This window comes from Pseudochaenichthys georgianus, chromosome 17, assembly GCF_902827115.2.
Source record: "Pseudochaenichthys georgianus chromosome 17, fPseGeo1.2, whole genome shotgun sequence".
NCBI classification, from domain to species: domain Eukaryota; kingdom Metazoa; phylum Chordata; class Actinopteri; order Perciformes; family Channichthyidae; genus Pseudochaenichthys; species Pseudochaenichthys georgianus.
Window position 1 is genome coordinate 22,300,962 of NC_047519.1, and position 15,526 is coordinate 22,316,487.

The 15,526-nt window shown below is 40.3% G+C and overlaps 2 protein-coding genes across 4 annotated transcripts; one reads left to right on the forward strand and one right to left on the reverse strand.

The window, feature by feature from the left end:
* Positions 1-1,000: 1,000 nt before the first annotated feature.
* On the forward strand, positions 1,001-11,978 carry LOC117462317 (cullin-3-like). Of its 2 annotated transcripts, none has more exons than XM_071206226.1 (16): positions 1,001-1,114; positions 4,562-4,759; positions 5,528-5,641; positions 7,063-7,223; positions 7,432-7,546; positions 8,310-8,538; positions 8,673-8,818; positions 8,963-9,139; positions 9,226-9,396; positions 9,504-9,611; positions 9,806-9,930; positions 10,026-10,122; positions 10,234-10,368; positions 10,525-10,711; positions 11,145-11,290; positions 11,454-11,978. In XM_071206226.1, the coding sequence occupies exons 2-16, from the start codon at positions 4,562-4,564 to the stop codon at positions 11,583-11,585; spliced, it is 2,241 nt and encodes a 746-aa protein (XP_071062327.1). In that variant the 5' UTR covers positions 1,001-1,114; the 3' UTR covers positions 11,586-11,978. The 2 variants fall into 2 exon arrangements, with proteins under 2 accessions (XP_071062327.1, XP_033960383.1); XM_034104492.2 differs by lacking the exon at positions 1,001-1,114 and adding an exon at positions 1,474-1,765.
* Positions 11,979-12,126: 148 nt separating this feature from the next.
* Positions 12,127-15,489, reverse strand: LOC117462897 (dehydrogenase/reductase SDR family member 12-like). 2 transcript variants are annotated; one of them, XM_034105261.2, is made up of 10 exons: positions 15,206-15,350; positions 14,705-14,838; positions 14,550-14,632; positions 14,374-14,469; positions 14,201-14,282; positions 14,057-14,118; positions 13,651-13,755; positions 13,360-13,450; positions 12,787-12,924; positions 12,127-12,700 (listed from the first exon to the last, which is right to left on the reverse strand). In XM_034105261.2, the coding sequence occupies exons 1-10, from the start codon at positions 15,259-15,261 to the stop codon at positions 12,549-12,551; spliced, it is 999 nt and encodes a 332-aa protein (XP_033961152.1). In that variant the 5' UTR covers positions 15,262-15,350; the 3' UTR covers positions 12,127-12,548. The 2 variants fall into 2 exon arrangements, with proteins under 2 accessions (XP_033961152.1, XP_033961153.1); XM_034105262.2 differs by lacking the exon at positions 12,127-12,700 and having other exon boundaries at positions 12,834-12,924; positions 13,317-13,450; positions 15,206-15,489.
* Between the last annotated feature and the right edge of the window lie 37 nt (positions 15,490-15,526).

Consider the following 15,526-nt stretch of genomic DNA (forward strand, 5'->3'; position numbering starts at 1 on the left):
TCCAATGACTGACTAGATTGCTGCTTTTATTGGCTGCTTATTTACTTGCTCATTTTGGGGCTTCTACACGTCTATACTGTATGTAGACTGTGTGTTTACATGTCAGATGGGGTCTTGTGGTGGGTTGTTTCACCCTGACAGAGATGCCAGCAGGGTGGAAATGTGTGCGCTTAGCACCATGGACAGTGAACAGAGGCTCAAACATGTGATCAAGGCGATGCGGATGGAAATCAGAAAGCTGGAGCTGGAGAACATGGGCCTGAGGAGGAGAGCGGGAGCTAATCTCCGAAAGATTGCAACCATTCCCATCATGACTACAGAATGCAGAGGTAGACTTATTGTCAATGAGCTGTAGGCTTTGAAATATGCATAAGCTGTGTGGCGTTTCTAAGGTTGGTTCTTCATTTAATATTCTGATTGCACTTTCAGTGGTGGAAACTAACTAAAGGACATTTACTCAATTAATGTACTTCATTAATGTAATTTTCATTTTATGCTACTTTATACTGCTCCTCTAAAAGACAATTGTGTCCTTATTACTCCATTAAATGTATTTTCACAGATTGATTTACTAGGTAGCCTACTTAAAACATTCAGACTTTGACACACAATACTTGGGGGAAAGTTTTAAAATAGGATTATTTGGTATAGATCAAACCATCCAAAATTATACATTTAAGATACTAAAACCATTAGTGGGTTAACAGAAAATTAATTCTAAATAAGATTGCTTTGTTCAAAATATTTATTTTGCAAGTAGGCTAGTACTTTTACCCCTAATACTTTAAGTAGCAGTACTTTTACTTGAAATTGAGTATATGTACAGTGTGGTATTAGTGCTTTTACTCAAGTACAATCTGAATACTTTGTCCACCTCTGCATATTTTGGCATTAGAGTTGTGTTGACCCACCTTTTTGCTGGTATATTCTTTATTCTGTCCTTCAGAGAGCGTTGTCATGACAGTCAGAAGGTATTCCATCTTCCAGCCGTTGGCCAGTCATCGGAATGTGCAGATGGACGGTGTGAAAAGTGAACGATGGACTGGAAAACAGCAAAAGAAACATGCAAATTAGCATGCTGATAAACTGTGGCCTCTGACAACATCGAAGATTGGTATTGTAAAGTTATGCTTTCTGTTAAAAAAAAAAGTAGCCTAGAAGCTCTACATGGTGGCCTGGCTTGCATTAAAGTTAACGCATGGCTATCCCTTGCTTAGCATCAAATCTGTTTTGTCACCAAAAACGGCAACAAGTGTATCACTGTCTCAAAATAAAGTTTTTTTCTGCCCTCGGTGAATTTTGTAACATTAATACTGTAGCTTAAATGTTACGTTTTTTCATTCCAACAGCTTTTTCGTCGACACATTAATATCAAATGTCATTGTTAAGCTAATGCAAATGTTGTTATTACCATCATCAACCTGTGGAACGCACCTGTCAGTATAGTGACTTTACTCTCGCGAGATTTCGGCGTTGCGCAGTGGAGTACAGCCGTCCGCCATCACTGCATACAAGCTAGCATTAGCCAACAACCACTGAGAAGCGAGCGAGTGACAACAACATAACAGACATACACACCGACCTAATTCCTGCAGGGGAGGTCACTGAGTTACCCTGTCGCTTTCCTGGCGTAGAAAGCAAACTAGCAACTGCCTTTCATGTAGTCTTTAAGTCAACTTAGAAACGAAAGTCGTTCTAACTAATCATGTCCAACCTCAAAGGCGGCACCAAGAAGGACACCAAGATGAGGATACGAGCCTTTCCTGTAAGTATTTTCCGGCTCTGTGAGCACTGTGAAGCTAACTGTGAGACTCGAGTACCGGGGATGACAGGTCTCTACGCTAGCAACTGCCTGCTAACTAGCTGGTCAAACGAGAAAAACATGTCAGTCAAGTAAAAATTGCAATTATTAGGACAAATAACCGAAATAACATTAGCTGTGTTATCAGTTAAGTTCAAACGCTACCTTGATTTGAAAATGCTTTCGTCGTTTGACGTTAGCTACTGTTAGCATGTCCAACGTTAAGGAAACTTCATCAGTGACATACTAGCAATTGGTAGCAAGCTAAGTAGCAGGCCTGATAGTGTCAGCTAACTTGACGCTAGCTAAGTTACAATCAGTCTGCAAGTATTATAATGCTATTGTAAGAGCAAGATGTCTTGGCTGTTGGTCTTTTGTTGCACCACGCATTTGGCGTGGGCTGTTATAGATAGCAATTTACACATTCGCATGTTTTGTTAGCCTGAGAGCTAACGCCACTTCAGCACTTACTCAAGGCTACAGTAAACATGTCTAAGGAAACCTGAGTAGTTAGTGTTGTTGACGTCCAACCACACCAACTACGTTACCAGAACCACTTTCACACATGTATTTCATCCGCTGAGCGCTGGGCTGAATTACATCTTCACCCATAATGAAATCCCGTTATTAGCGCAGTTGTCATGTCGTGGTATATACAATCTTATTTGAGCTCTGATAGACAAAATTGCAACATCCATTCCTCGTTGAGATTGATGGTGTGAAACCATTTTTGTTCTGCTTGATATCCAGGGTTATGAGTGGGTGTCTGGCAGAATGAGTCAGTGAGCAGATGAGCGAGTGATCATAGTTAATCTTCCATTGAAATGTTGATCCCACATGCAATGCAAGACCAGCCAATTAGACCACAATTTAATCACACTACCAGATGGTCAACCTAATTGGAATTAAGGTATTCATATAATGTGATCCAAATATAGTAGCTATTGAAACTCCTCCTTATACCAATGCTGATTCTATGGATTACCAGTGCTCTTTCCCCCCAATTTCAAACATGTATGCTGGTACCTTTTGCATGGAACTGATCACAACAATGTTAATGTTAAGAAATGTCAAAACAACTGAGTTGGCAGCTCATGTGACGGAGTGACTTGGCAGAAACCACATTATCAAATTACAAATCAAATCAGATACAAATCAAATGTCATTCAACTTTGCCATAAAATTACATTTTTATATACATATATTAATTTCAGGCAGAAAGGTTAACTTGTCCAAGGTTATAAAGAGGTTTGACACACATTGCACCGGCGTCTAATTAACTATCTCCGTAGAGACGTCAGGGAGCTTATGTCATGGTTTACTGACTTTTATTCCTTTTTTAATCCTTTGATCGTGGACATTTACCTGTTTTCTAGAGCCAATCAGCACTTGCTTTGTGTTTGGGGATGTAAAGCCTTTCATGACGAGTAGACAAGACAATGGCACAGTTTTCATAGTCTTGCATATTATTATTATTATTATTATTATTATTATAACGTTTTCTGTTTTAACATTGATAGCCAACATATCACCATACTGCAAAAATATGTCTGTTCCTTGGTTGATGCATGATCCTGACAGTCCACAGATTATATTATTGTCTGCAGTAAACCTAAAAAATATAAGGATTTCTTAAACATTCTCCTTTCTTGATTGGTTTGTTATGGCTTCGATTTCTGCCAGATGAATGGCATTACTGATATAGCTCTCTGTTGTTATTGATATGGCTACACTAGTTCAAAAGAGTGATTCAATCATGGCTTTTCCGTTAGCTATAGCTCCTGTGCTGTTGCCCTAAAATGCTTGATCACATTTCTATACACTTGCAAAGTTATCTGACACAAGGCATCAACTGTCATTATGGTATCACAGATGGAGGACGTTATAAGCAACACAAATGTTAGCTTGTTTACCATTCTGCTACACTTTAGTAACCAATACTCACTATTAACTCATCAATCCCCACTGCAAGGTAGAAATTGGTTGCTTAGTATGGAAGTCTTTGTTTATGTATATATGGATATAGTAACATTTTACAAGAGCCATACTATTGTGTGCTAAATCTAGCGATGTTTTGATACCAGAAATAAAATAGTTGGTTTCAATAGCAATGACATTTAAAAACTCTTGGTACCCAATCGATTCCAGGGTTCAAAATGATACATCTCATGTACTTTAACATACACTCCTTATATATATATATATATATATATATCTATATCTATATCTTCTTCTTTTTTTTATAAAAGTATCGGAGGTCGTCATTCCACAGTTTCTTGACAAAAAGCCACATTAAACAAGATTACATTTGAACACTTCATGGCAATGTTAAAAGTGACCTTCCCCGATTATAGAGTTTTCCTTAATAAAGCATGTATGCATGTCAATAACACCTCCAAAACCAGCTGCTAACGTCACCTAGCTGTACTCCTGCTGACTTCCATACCTGTATTTATTCAGGTTTGTTAACTGTCCATATTATGTGTGCAGTGTTGAGCAAAAGAGATATGGATGTGCTTACAGCAAACAGCTGTTAGGGAGAGAGGGCGCAAGGCCGTAGGAACAATACAGTAGGTGCAAGTGAAAACAAGTACTGTCACGATTTCACAACATTGGTACTGAAGCATCGGTTCCCATGACATCCTTGCCTAATTGTGTTGCAATAAATAATCCTTAACAAGACTTTCGCCATCCAACATGATGAAATAAAAAACCGAACATTTTCAGGTAAACACACTTTCATCTCTCTGTCCCTCCTAGATGACAATGGATGAGAAGTATGTCAACAACATCTGGGACCTTTTAAAGAATGCCATCCAGGAGATCCAGAGGAAGAACAACAGTGGGTTGAGCTTTGAGGAGCTCTACAGGAATGCCTACACCATGGTGCTCCACAAGCACGGGGAGAAGCTCTACACGGGCCTGAGGGAGGTCGTCACAGAGCACCTCATCAACAAAGTAAAGAAACACATCTCCTCTATATTCAGCTCTTTCTTGAAAAATCATTATCGGAAAGAAATAGGAACATTATATAATTTGAGACAATCAATAATAATGAATTACCCATTTGTTTTAGGTTTGCATTTTCGGGCTACTGTAACTTGTAGCTAAAGTATTTCAAATGTTTAATATCAAAGAGCAGGCTTGACCTAACCCTAACAAGAGATACACTTATAGTCTTGACTTTTCCTAAGCATAATACACACATTGATTTTGGATACTACATTCTAGACAGCTACATGAGCCAAATCGGTTGTAAGACAAAATCTCCCCTTTAAAAAAAATTCTGTTTATTAGCCACACTAGAAAATAGAGACCACCCTAACATTGTATCCTACAGCCGCAACCCCAAATTGGGCTGGGGGCGTAAAGTAGGGGCTCAATGGCCACTTCCTTGCTCGGATCACAACCCTCTTTAAACTTTCATTATGATTACAACTACATATTTGTGACAGCATTTTGCACATTTCCCATGCTTTCACAATCCCAAAATCTCTGATATGTGTCACAGACGTACAAGCACATAGACACGCCCCCCTTGCTTGACCCATGGCCATTTTCCAACTTGACTTGTTTTTGATTACACCCCTGTAAAGTTTTGTTTCTGCATCTTACATGGTTGAAAAACAAACCCACACAGACTTACAAGGTGAACACAACTGTCTGTGTTGCTGCAGATAATATCTTGATGTGACCTTAATTCTGTCAATGTCTTTGTGTTTTCAGGTACGGGAAGACGTCTTAAACTCTCTAAATAACAACTTTCTGCAAACACTGAATCAGGCCTGGAATGACCATCAGACTGCCATGGTTATGATCAGAGACATCCTCATGTACATGGTAAATAGGCTGTTGTGCTCTCTCGTCATACTATATGTTTTTCATGTTGTTCTGTAGTTGTTATTGTACCGAAGCTTTTAACATTTTACAATGCAGTGGTGGCTGTTATTTCAATGGGATCCACATTTGTACATCCATCCTATGGGCTATGTTGCCTCTGCAAGTGGATTACAGTGTGTGTTCCCTCTCATGAATAATTGTGTGCTACCAAAGAAATGGCCTTTTTGTTTTCCAACTTAGACCTTAAACGTTATCCCTTTCTGGACTTTGTAAGGCGCTGCTTTATCTGTGGTCTTAACAATGAGCTTGTGTTACTGTATGCATTTGTTTAGTTGGACAACTGGCGGAACTAGGTGAATAACTTTAGCAGCAAGTCCAACATGTTTGTGTGGTGTGTGTAACTGAGTGAGCCCTCGAGATAGGCACAAGTGTGGCTCTGAACAATGGCACAGAGACCACAGCTCTCCTGGGGTTCCTTTCTTCTGCTCTCTCCTTTTCCCTGTCCTGGCCTTACCCCGGGGTCGGCTCTCCCGTGTTTAACTACAGGAGACTCACCGTGCCTGCTGTTGTTACCTGCCTGCTGACCTCTAGAGGAGAGCCTGAAGGATGCAGCCAGTGTGACTTTGCTTTATTTACCTTTTTGAAAGCCTCCCTTTAGGCCCTCGAGGCATTATGTATTTTCTAGGGAAGTTAAGGCGATTGTTATTTTCCTCCACACATTTGTTTAATGCTGAGCAGGCATTTAATCACGTTTACTTTAGCCAGTGTTACCTGCCCTATTTTTTTAATGTAGTTATGTAATCCAGGAAATGCAAACTCATTCACTGCACACATGATGAAAGGAGAGGTATCAGAAAACAAGCTTATGAGATTGAAAGATTTTTGTAATGCTTTTTGAAGAATTATGATGTTACGTAATGTCCCAGAAGATAGTAGAAGCCACCTCCTCATTTTTAAGGTCAAATCCGGTTAGAGTTATACATTATAAATATGTTATTACCAACACCCCCTTGAATAGTGATGCTTTCTGAATAGGGCTTATGTCTTGACCTCGTGATTTCTGGGAATAATTTAGACGCCTACTAGTCCTTTCCTCTGATGCTTAAAAAGCTTTGCACCCTGTCAATTAGATGCATAGTGTAAAATGGAAAGTCTGTGTATATCCAGCACCTATCAAAAATAATTTGCACCCCTTTGAATCACAGTGGATGAAGTTATTTCTGCAATGATTAGCATGCATAACTCCATGCCTATAAAGAGGGGGTAGGAACACATTTCACACAAACTGTACATGCCTCAATATACAGAAGTTTATTATTTAAAATCTCAACATGCGTATTTGAGTCAGTTTGGGGCCTTGGAACTTCTCTCCATTCACACACTAGTCAATGTCGTTCTCACACTCGTCTCTTGTCTCCCAGGACCGTGTCTATGTTCAACAAAACAACGTGGAGAATGTGTACAACCTCGGCCTCATCATATTCAGGGACCAGGTGGTCCGCTACGGCTGCATTCGAGACCACCTACGACAGACGTTACTCGACATGATCGCTCGTGAGAGGAAGGGAGAAGTTGTAGACAGGTAACTACGCGTGTTTCGGGATATTTAGGTTGAATTCGAAATGTGGTCGACATGCAGCAACTCTCCTAGGTCCCGTTCCTTATTTTGTTCAACATTATGCATTTATTTTAGTTGTGAAGGTTATTTTTGTCACGTTTGATTTCCTCTAAATAATTATTTGTAATAATTGCAAAATGGAAGACTCAGTTTTTTGTATTATCCATTGCAGGGGCGCCATCAGAAACGCCTGTCAGATGCTGATGATCCTTGGCCTGGACGGCAGGTCTGTATACGAGGAGGACTTTGAGGGTCCTTTCTTAGATATGTCGGCGGAATTCTTCCAGGTAAGTCTGTGGGAGGTTCTCGCTGTCTCTATGGTTTATAAACATTATAATGCATTGACACTAGGGCTGCTCAATTAATCGTATTTTAATCGCAATTACGATTATGGCTTGCAACGATTACGAAAACAACGTAATCAAAATAAAACTATAATTTGTCCTTATTATTATTACTTTTTTTTATTAATTTTTTTTTATTGGTTTTTCAGTTGAATTATACTTAAAGGTTTTTTTTTTTCAGTTTATTGAACATGTCAGAAACAAAAACATACAACAATAATATATATATATATATATATATATATATATTCTCTCTTTTTCCTTTTTTTTTTTCTCACTCAAATTAATAATTATAACAAAGTACAAAAAAAGAATAATAACAAAAAAAAGAATAATAATTCTCAGATAGTCTTGGTCATGTTCAACAGGGGCAAGAAGAAGCTTAAAAAAAACTTTTCTGGTCCTACCCCCTCTAGCATATATTTTTCTTAGAAATAAAATATTAGGTCATCGTCATCAGCGACATGTTTGTCTTGTTAATTTGTTGTTAAAGTTCAGGGTAATCAACTGTTAAAAACATACTGTTCAAAAAATAATTCTCCAATAAATTGATGTTTTTAAAGTAAATGGATAATCGTTTTTAATAATCGTGATATCAATTATTGGCCCAAATAATCGAGATTATGATTTTTGCCATAATCGAGCAGCCCTAATTGACACTGGAACTGTTTGTAATATGTAAACACACAATGATCTGCTCTTTCAGATGGAGAGCCAAAAGTTCCTAGCAGAAAACAGTGCCAGTGTCTACATTAAGAAGGTGGAGGCCAGAATTAATGAAGAGATCGAGCGAGTTATGCACTGCCTGGACAAGACTACAGAGGAGCCCATTGTCAAGGTGGTGGAGAGGGAGCTCATTTCCAAACACATGAAGACCATAGTGGAGATGGAGAATTCTGGCCTTGTCCATATGCTCAAGAACGGAAAGACAGAAGGTAAAAAGCTTTGCCTATTTGATATTCAACTTTTCTAAATCAAGGATTGCAAAGATACCTGTGCTCTATTTCCATCTTTAACTCAATCTGTTTTGTTTATTTCTCATCCTTTCTCCGCACCGTGTCTCCCTCAGACCTGGCTTGCATGTACAAGCTGTTCAGCCGTGTGCCAAATGGCCTGAAAACCATGTGTGAGTGTATGAGCTCCTACCTGAGGGAGCAAGGCAAAGCTCTGGTGTCAGAAGAGGGAGAGGGCAAGAACCCTGTTGACTATATCCAGGTATGCTGTGTGAGAAATTAGTCCAAAAGCACAACTTTAGATCTGAAGATAAGACACCTGGATGATCCCTTCTTAAAATGTTGATAGAGAGGTTAATGTGTTTTTATGTATTACATCACGTCTTTGTATCTTCCTCCACAACAGGGCCTGCTAGACCTGAAGATACGATTTGACCGTTTCCTCCTCGAGTCATTCAACAACGACAGACTCTTTAAACAAACCATAGCAGGAGACTTTGAGTATTTCCTCAACCTCAACTCCCGCTCACCAGAGTACCTCTCACTCTTTATCGATGACAAGCTCAAGAAGGGTGTTAAAGGGGTTTGTAGATCCTTTTAATGATCTTTTAACGCAAAGCACATTTGACTGCACATTTATGAACTGATTGCCCTGTCGTGTTTGAACAGTTAACAGAACAGGAGGTGGAGTCGATCCTCGACAAGGCCATGGTGTTGTTCCGCTTCATGCAGGAGAAGGATGTGTTTGAAAGGTACTACAAGCAGCATCTGGGTCGCAGGCTCCTCAGCAACAAGAGTGTCTCAGACGACTCGGAGAAGAACATGATTTCTAAGCTCAAGGTAAAAGAAGGACACGGTTTTGGTGCCGAGTGTTTATGCAATTCCTTGTACTGTTTTTCTTTCTTCTCCACTCGTGTAACTCACTGTTCTGACTTTCTCCTTTGCAGACAGAATGTGGCTGTCAGTTCACCTCGAAACTGGAAGGGATGTTCAGAGACATGAGCATCTCCAACACTACCATGGATGAGTTCAGGCAACACATACAAACCACGTCGGTAAGGTCTCACAATGCACTCGTCTAAACAAGGCACACTTAAAAACACATCTTAATTTGAAAGCATAGTTGAAATTCCACAAGTTTACAGAAAAAGGATTGGAAGATCAGCTTTGTTGTATTGTAGTCTCTTGTATCTAACCACCATTCATTCATATTTGTATTGAAAAAAATCCTACCATGCATCTCTTTCAGGCATCTCTAAGTGGTGTGGACCTCACAGTAAGAGTCCTCACGACAGGCTACTGGCCTACACAGTCGGCAACACCTAAATGCACCATCCCCCCCTCTCCCAGACACGCCTTTGAAGTCTTTAGAAGGTAATGCATCTAAATTCCCTCAGACGTCGATACTATACAGGGAGGTCTGAACTGGTTCTGTGTGGTTTCTAAAGGACTCTGCTCTTCTTTTCCAGGTTTTACCTCGCCAAGCACAGTGGTAGACAACTCACACTGCAACACCATATGGGCGGGGCGGACCTGAACGCAACTTTCTACGGAACTATTAAAAAGGTAGACACAAAAAGCAGTTTCAATTATAAACTACTGCATTCAAGATACAATTGTGTTGTTACGTATCATTTCCTAGGTTTTAATCAAACTTCCCTTTGAATTCTTCTGCAGGAGGATGGTTCAGAGGTTGGTGTGGGGGGTGCGCAGGTGACCGGCTCCAACACCCGGAAGCACATACTGCAGGTCTCCACCTTCCAGATGACCATCCTCATGCTTTTCAACAACCGAGACAAGTGTACTTTCGAGGTGGGGACACATTGAAGCACCTTAAACTCACTATCTGAATATCATTCTCGCATTAGATCCTTTGGCCTTTTTATAGATGTCATTTTGCTAAGGGACAACAAGTTCTTTCGTCCCTCTTTTTACAATCTTAATTGTCCGTTCTGTCCCCGTCTAAAGGAGATCCAGCAGGAGACGGATATCCCTGAGCGGGAGTTAGTGCGAGCGCTGCAGTCTCTGGCCTGTGGGAAGCCGACGCAGAGAGTCCTCACCAAGGAGCCAAAGTCTAAAGAGATCGAGACCGGCCACGTGTTTACAGTTAATGATCAGTTTACTTCCAAACTGCACAGAGTCAAAATACAGACAGGTGGGCAACGTTTGTGCACCACACATGCATCACAAAAAGAAAAGTCACACCTCATTTCCAGGCCAGCTTCTGTCAAGCACGGCACTGTATTGTTTGGTCAGAGAGTTTCATTTCTATGCATTTAAAACATGATAATGTTTCAGTAGTCTTAAGATATAAATGGCTCATTACAACTGCATTGATAAAAGATGAAAATCCTGTATTTTATAGTTGAAGTAGAAATGATTTAGCTTTGAATAACTTGGTACATTGTATGAGCGGTACACATGCTTTTAGGTCAGGTGAAAGAACACCATAGTTTCTATTTCAGCCTTTAAGAAACTTGGATAATGAGGTGCTATGTTGTGACATGAACTCTGGGTGGGACTGTTCCTGCTTATATTTCCACATGTTGTCCTCGAAGCTCATCATGTTTCCTATCCTATTGTCCCAGTTGCTGCTAAACAAGGAGAATCAGACCCCGAGAGGAAAGAGACGCGGCAGAAAGTGGACGATGACAGGAAGCATGAGATTGAGGCAGCCATTGTCCGAATCATGAAGTCAAGGAAGAAGATGCAGCACAATGTCCTGGTGGCGGAGGTAAGGAACTCCACATGGGGATACACTTTTAATGTTAAATGGCACATTTAATCCAATATTGGTAAATCTTCTCTGTTTCTCACATCCACGTTCTGCAGAGAAATGTAATGTAAAAGGCTGATTTGCTGTTGGTCTCTTACATGCTGTCTCTCTGTGTCTTCAGGTAACACAACAGCTCCGGTCACGTTTTCTTCCGAGCCCTGTCGTAATTAAAAAGCGTATAGAAGGACTAATAGAAAGAGAATACTTGGCACGGACGCCAGAAGATCGCAAAGTGTACACCTACGTTGCATAGAAGATGGACTGTGGATGAGAGGACTGGACTGGGGGGGATGGGATTTGTTTGTTTTCTTTGGACTGTTGTTACGCATGGACTGGAAGTTTCTTTTAAAGACAAATGCTGGGAACCTGATTCCTCCTCCCTTACAAAAACACAGTAAATGCGGAATTAAATGTTGGCGCAGAAATAAAATCCATCAAAACTTGTAGATGATTTTTAAATCAGGCCCAGTCTTCCTATTCCCTGTGAGTTTTAACATGGATGGATCCAGCTTCAAGCGTTTCACTGTTTTACCCTTGTAGAGATCAAACTTGCAAAGAATCCCTTGGGAAAATGTGAATGCACCACATTATTTTTTTGTTTCAATACTGTATAAAAATAATAAAATTATTAAAAACAGCAAATGTGGATTGTTACAAAATACAAATGAGTATTGATGCTCTGTGGTTTTTCACAGATATGCTCTGCCTTACATTAGCTTCTTACATAAGAATCCTAATTGGGATATTTATTCAAATTGCAGTCAGCAGCATAGACCAAAATAATTAACAGAATGTTGTCTCAAAGTGTTTTATTTTGTACACTATTTTCAGGCAAATTGAACTTTGTGGGAGGACTAAGACATTTGAACAGGAGAACAATCAACTGGACTTTATTTTCCCACTTTAAGTAACACTTCAAATATCTTTACTTCATAGGTGGCAGCACAAAGGGAAAGAAGAGTATCTGATGCACCCACGGTACAAACAGTGGTATGCTTTTCTATGTGCTAGCCACAAGTACAATTCAGATATGCTCATGCTATTGAGATATTCAATCAAAATCAACTTCTTCTACATCAATAGTGACATTTGCGAGGCACGTAGTCCATCTACCACATGTTGACATAACATAAATCAGGTGACAGAGCGTTGCACTGTCCTGAATATATGGCTTTCAGAAAATAATCTTGATGTTTGAATTGATCAGTAACAGGTTTTATACAGATGGATGTCTGGAAGGACTCTCGTGCTCTACATCAGGTAGAAGGGCTCTGGCCAAAGTCTCCAGCTGAGTCATGAAGCTCTGGATCTCTTCAGCAGAACTGTGAGTCCAGGCCAGAGGCAGGTGGGCAGGAACAGGAGCACGATCTGCAACACAGTGCGTCAGAATTCAACAAAAATAAAAGGGACTTCTCTTCGTTGAAATAGGACCAGCCCCACGTGATACTGCTCACCTTGAAAGAACTGCCCACTGAGTGTCCTTGCAGCAGCTTTAGACACGGCCAGCCACAGCACAGTGTCGGCTCCCTGCTCCACACTGCGCAGCCTCTCCCCCATCATCTGGTGGAACTGAGGCATTGATGCAGAAACAGCTGGAACGGGAAGAATCATGTGTATGTATTGAGTATTTACTCAAGCAAATGAAGTGGAAGCAACATTTACAGACTAATACATCATGAAGGATTGGTAAGCAGGTTCTCAAGGATTGTGAAATAAAAAATAATAAGAGGGAAAACAAATATGCCGTTTGAAGTTTTTATGCATTTAAAAAAATTCTAATAATATATTTTTATATAGCGCTTTTCTGAACCCAAAGACGCTAATGCATACTCTACTAATTATTTGAACAATTAAACATGAACATTTGGCAAGATACAATACAATAAAAGATACAATACTTTCATGTTAACATTGGATTATTTGAGTGTGCGATTTATTTGGTATTCTTTGAAAATGGATAAAAACAAAGAAAAAGGAATATTACCAGCACCCTCAACTGATTTCAGGTGCTTTGGATGAGTCAGTACCTGGAGTATCTACCCAGCCAGGGTGCATCGCAGAGAAGTGGATGACTGGAAAAGCTTCGGCCCACTGTTGTGTCAGCACCACCTGCTGTCTCTGAGAAGGAATGACACATAGTTGCTTCATTTTAGAAATGGGCCTCTACACTATTCCCTACTGCTGTAAATTAATATCCATTTTTGTATGACTTTTTCTGTTCTGTTCCACCATATTACACAGACAAATCCAAACCCAGCAAGGCAGATGAAGAAGAGAGAACTACACAAAAAACGTGTTTTAAAACCTGGATCTCCTACCTTGTTCTGGGCGTAGACCATGACGCCATCAAAGTAGCCCTTCTCTGACTGCAGGTCATCGACTCTGAGTTTCTGGACCAGCATGCCTCCAGAGGACACAGTGATCTAACAGCCACAGAGAAAATAGGCACAGTGTGTTCAGACAACAGCCACTACAGCCTGGACAAACGTTGCATTATGCTGTGCACATGATGCAGATGAACACTTTGTTTGTTTGTTTTGTTTCGTGTGTGTGTGTGTGTGTGTGTGTGTGTGTGTGTGTGTGTGTGTGTGTGTGTGTGTGTGTGTGTGTGTGTGTGTGTGTGTGTGTGTGTGTGTGTGTGTGTGTGTGTGTGTGTGTGTGTGTGTGTGTGTGTGTGTGTGTGTGTGTGTGTGTGTGTGTGTGTGTGTGTGTGTGGGTTCATACCACTCTTGGATCCCCGCTCTTTCGTAGAAGTGGTATAAGACTCTGGGTAAGGATCAACACCCCTTACGAGATGGAGAAAATTGAAATTTGAAACTGTTTTGTTCGCAGCAGAATGTCTCTCTTTGACATCAGAGTGAGACTAACCCATTGCGTTGGTGGCTAAGTTCATCTCCAGGCCCTCAGCATTCACCTCTCTGGTGTTCACCATACACCCTGCATTGTTTATCTGTTAAGCAAAAATAACAAAGTCAAAACAGACGAAAACAGCATTTTTTGTTTATGAAGACAGATTTCTGATGATTAAAAGAGATACCAACCAACACATTTAAGGATTGATACTGCTCCTTAAAGGCCTCTGCAAACTCCCATACTTTGCGTGTCTCTGACATATCCACAATATGGATGTATACCTCCTAGAATAACCAGATTAGTATCAGTCTTTTATAAATCACGAAAAGTGTCACTTGTTCCACATTCACCATGGCACGCTTACCGTGTTCCCTGACTCACTAACAATGTCCACCTTGGCCTCTTCTGCTCTATCTTTGTTCCTACACACCATGTGGACTGTCCCACCTGGAAACAAATAACATTCATGTTTATTTTCTATTCAAGTGCATGGCAGAGCTTACCTGTCCAGTATTTTACCTTTCTTGGCTACAGCTATGGCTGTTGCCTTGCCGATCCCACTGTTGGCTCCTGTGATCATAAAAGACCTTCCCACAATCGACACATTGAGGTCTTGGGGCTCAAAGACTTTAGATGCTGTCTCATATCCCTTCCTAAAAGCAAATAGAAGAAACACAAATCAAAGTGTGTCATATTTTCCTTTCTCCACATTTTTGTTTCAGTCGAGTCAAGTGATGTGAATGCCATCCTCAAGAAACATCAGCTGTCAATGGGACTATTGTAATTGAGCATAAAGGCTAGTTTGAGTGTGTGCCATACGGTGATCAGACCTTTGATATGACACTGTTTAGCAAGTCTTTAGGCTTGAATAGAATATATGAAAACCATTTTACAAACCATTAATTCTGCATTCACACAGCCAACAAGCAAGACTAACAGTTTAGACTGTTTGACTGACAGACATTTCTTTAGCACTATATCTCTAGATCATTTACAAAAGACTCAATAGCTTTGACTGACCTTGTGTATTGCTGGAGTCCATTCATAAACCAGATAGAATTTCGGTACAGAGACATGTTATCAAGTGAATAATAATCCCAAGAAGTGCAGCAGTTTGCAGTCAGCTCCCCTTGTCAGCCACTGTGACAGATCAGGATCACATGAAGAAGACAGAGGGAGCCCTTGCTGCTCTCTGCGGTCACAGTGAGAGCCAAGTGATACATTAAGTTAAGGTATTGTTAGCTTATTCATTGAAATAATCTGAACAAATCAGGGTTTAGATCTTTAAAGGTTAGGACGGGATGCATTCCTGGAACACAGATCTACGATAAGCGATCCAGG

Coding starts and splice junctions, on each gene's coding strand:
- LOC117462317 (XM_034104492.2), top strand. CDS start 1,706: ATGTCCAACCTCAAAGGCGGCACCAAGAAGGACACCAAGATGAGGATA. Junction 4,760..5,527: donor CAGAGCACCTCATCAACAAA/GTAAAGAAACAC, acceptor TTGTGTTTTCAG/GTACGGGAAGACGTCTTAAA. Junction 11,291..11,453: donor ACAATGTCCTGGTGGCGGAG/GTAAGGAACTCC, acceptor CTGTGTCTTCAG/GTAACACAACAGCTCCGGTC.
- LOC117462897 (XM_034105261.2), bottom strand. CDS start 15,261: ATGTCTCTGTACCGAAATTCTATCTGGTTTATGAATGGACTCCAGCAA. Junction 13,451..13,650: donor TGGTCTACGCCCAGAACAAG/GTAGGAGATCCA, acceptor ATTCCTTCTCAG/AGACAGCAGGTGGTGCTGAC. Junction 12,701..12,786: donor CAGTGGGCAGTTCTTTCAAG/GTGAGCAGTATC, acceptor ACTGTGTTGCAG/ATCGTGCTCCTGTTCCTGCC.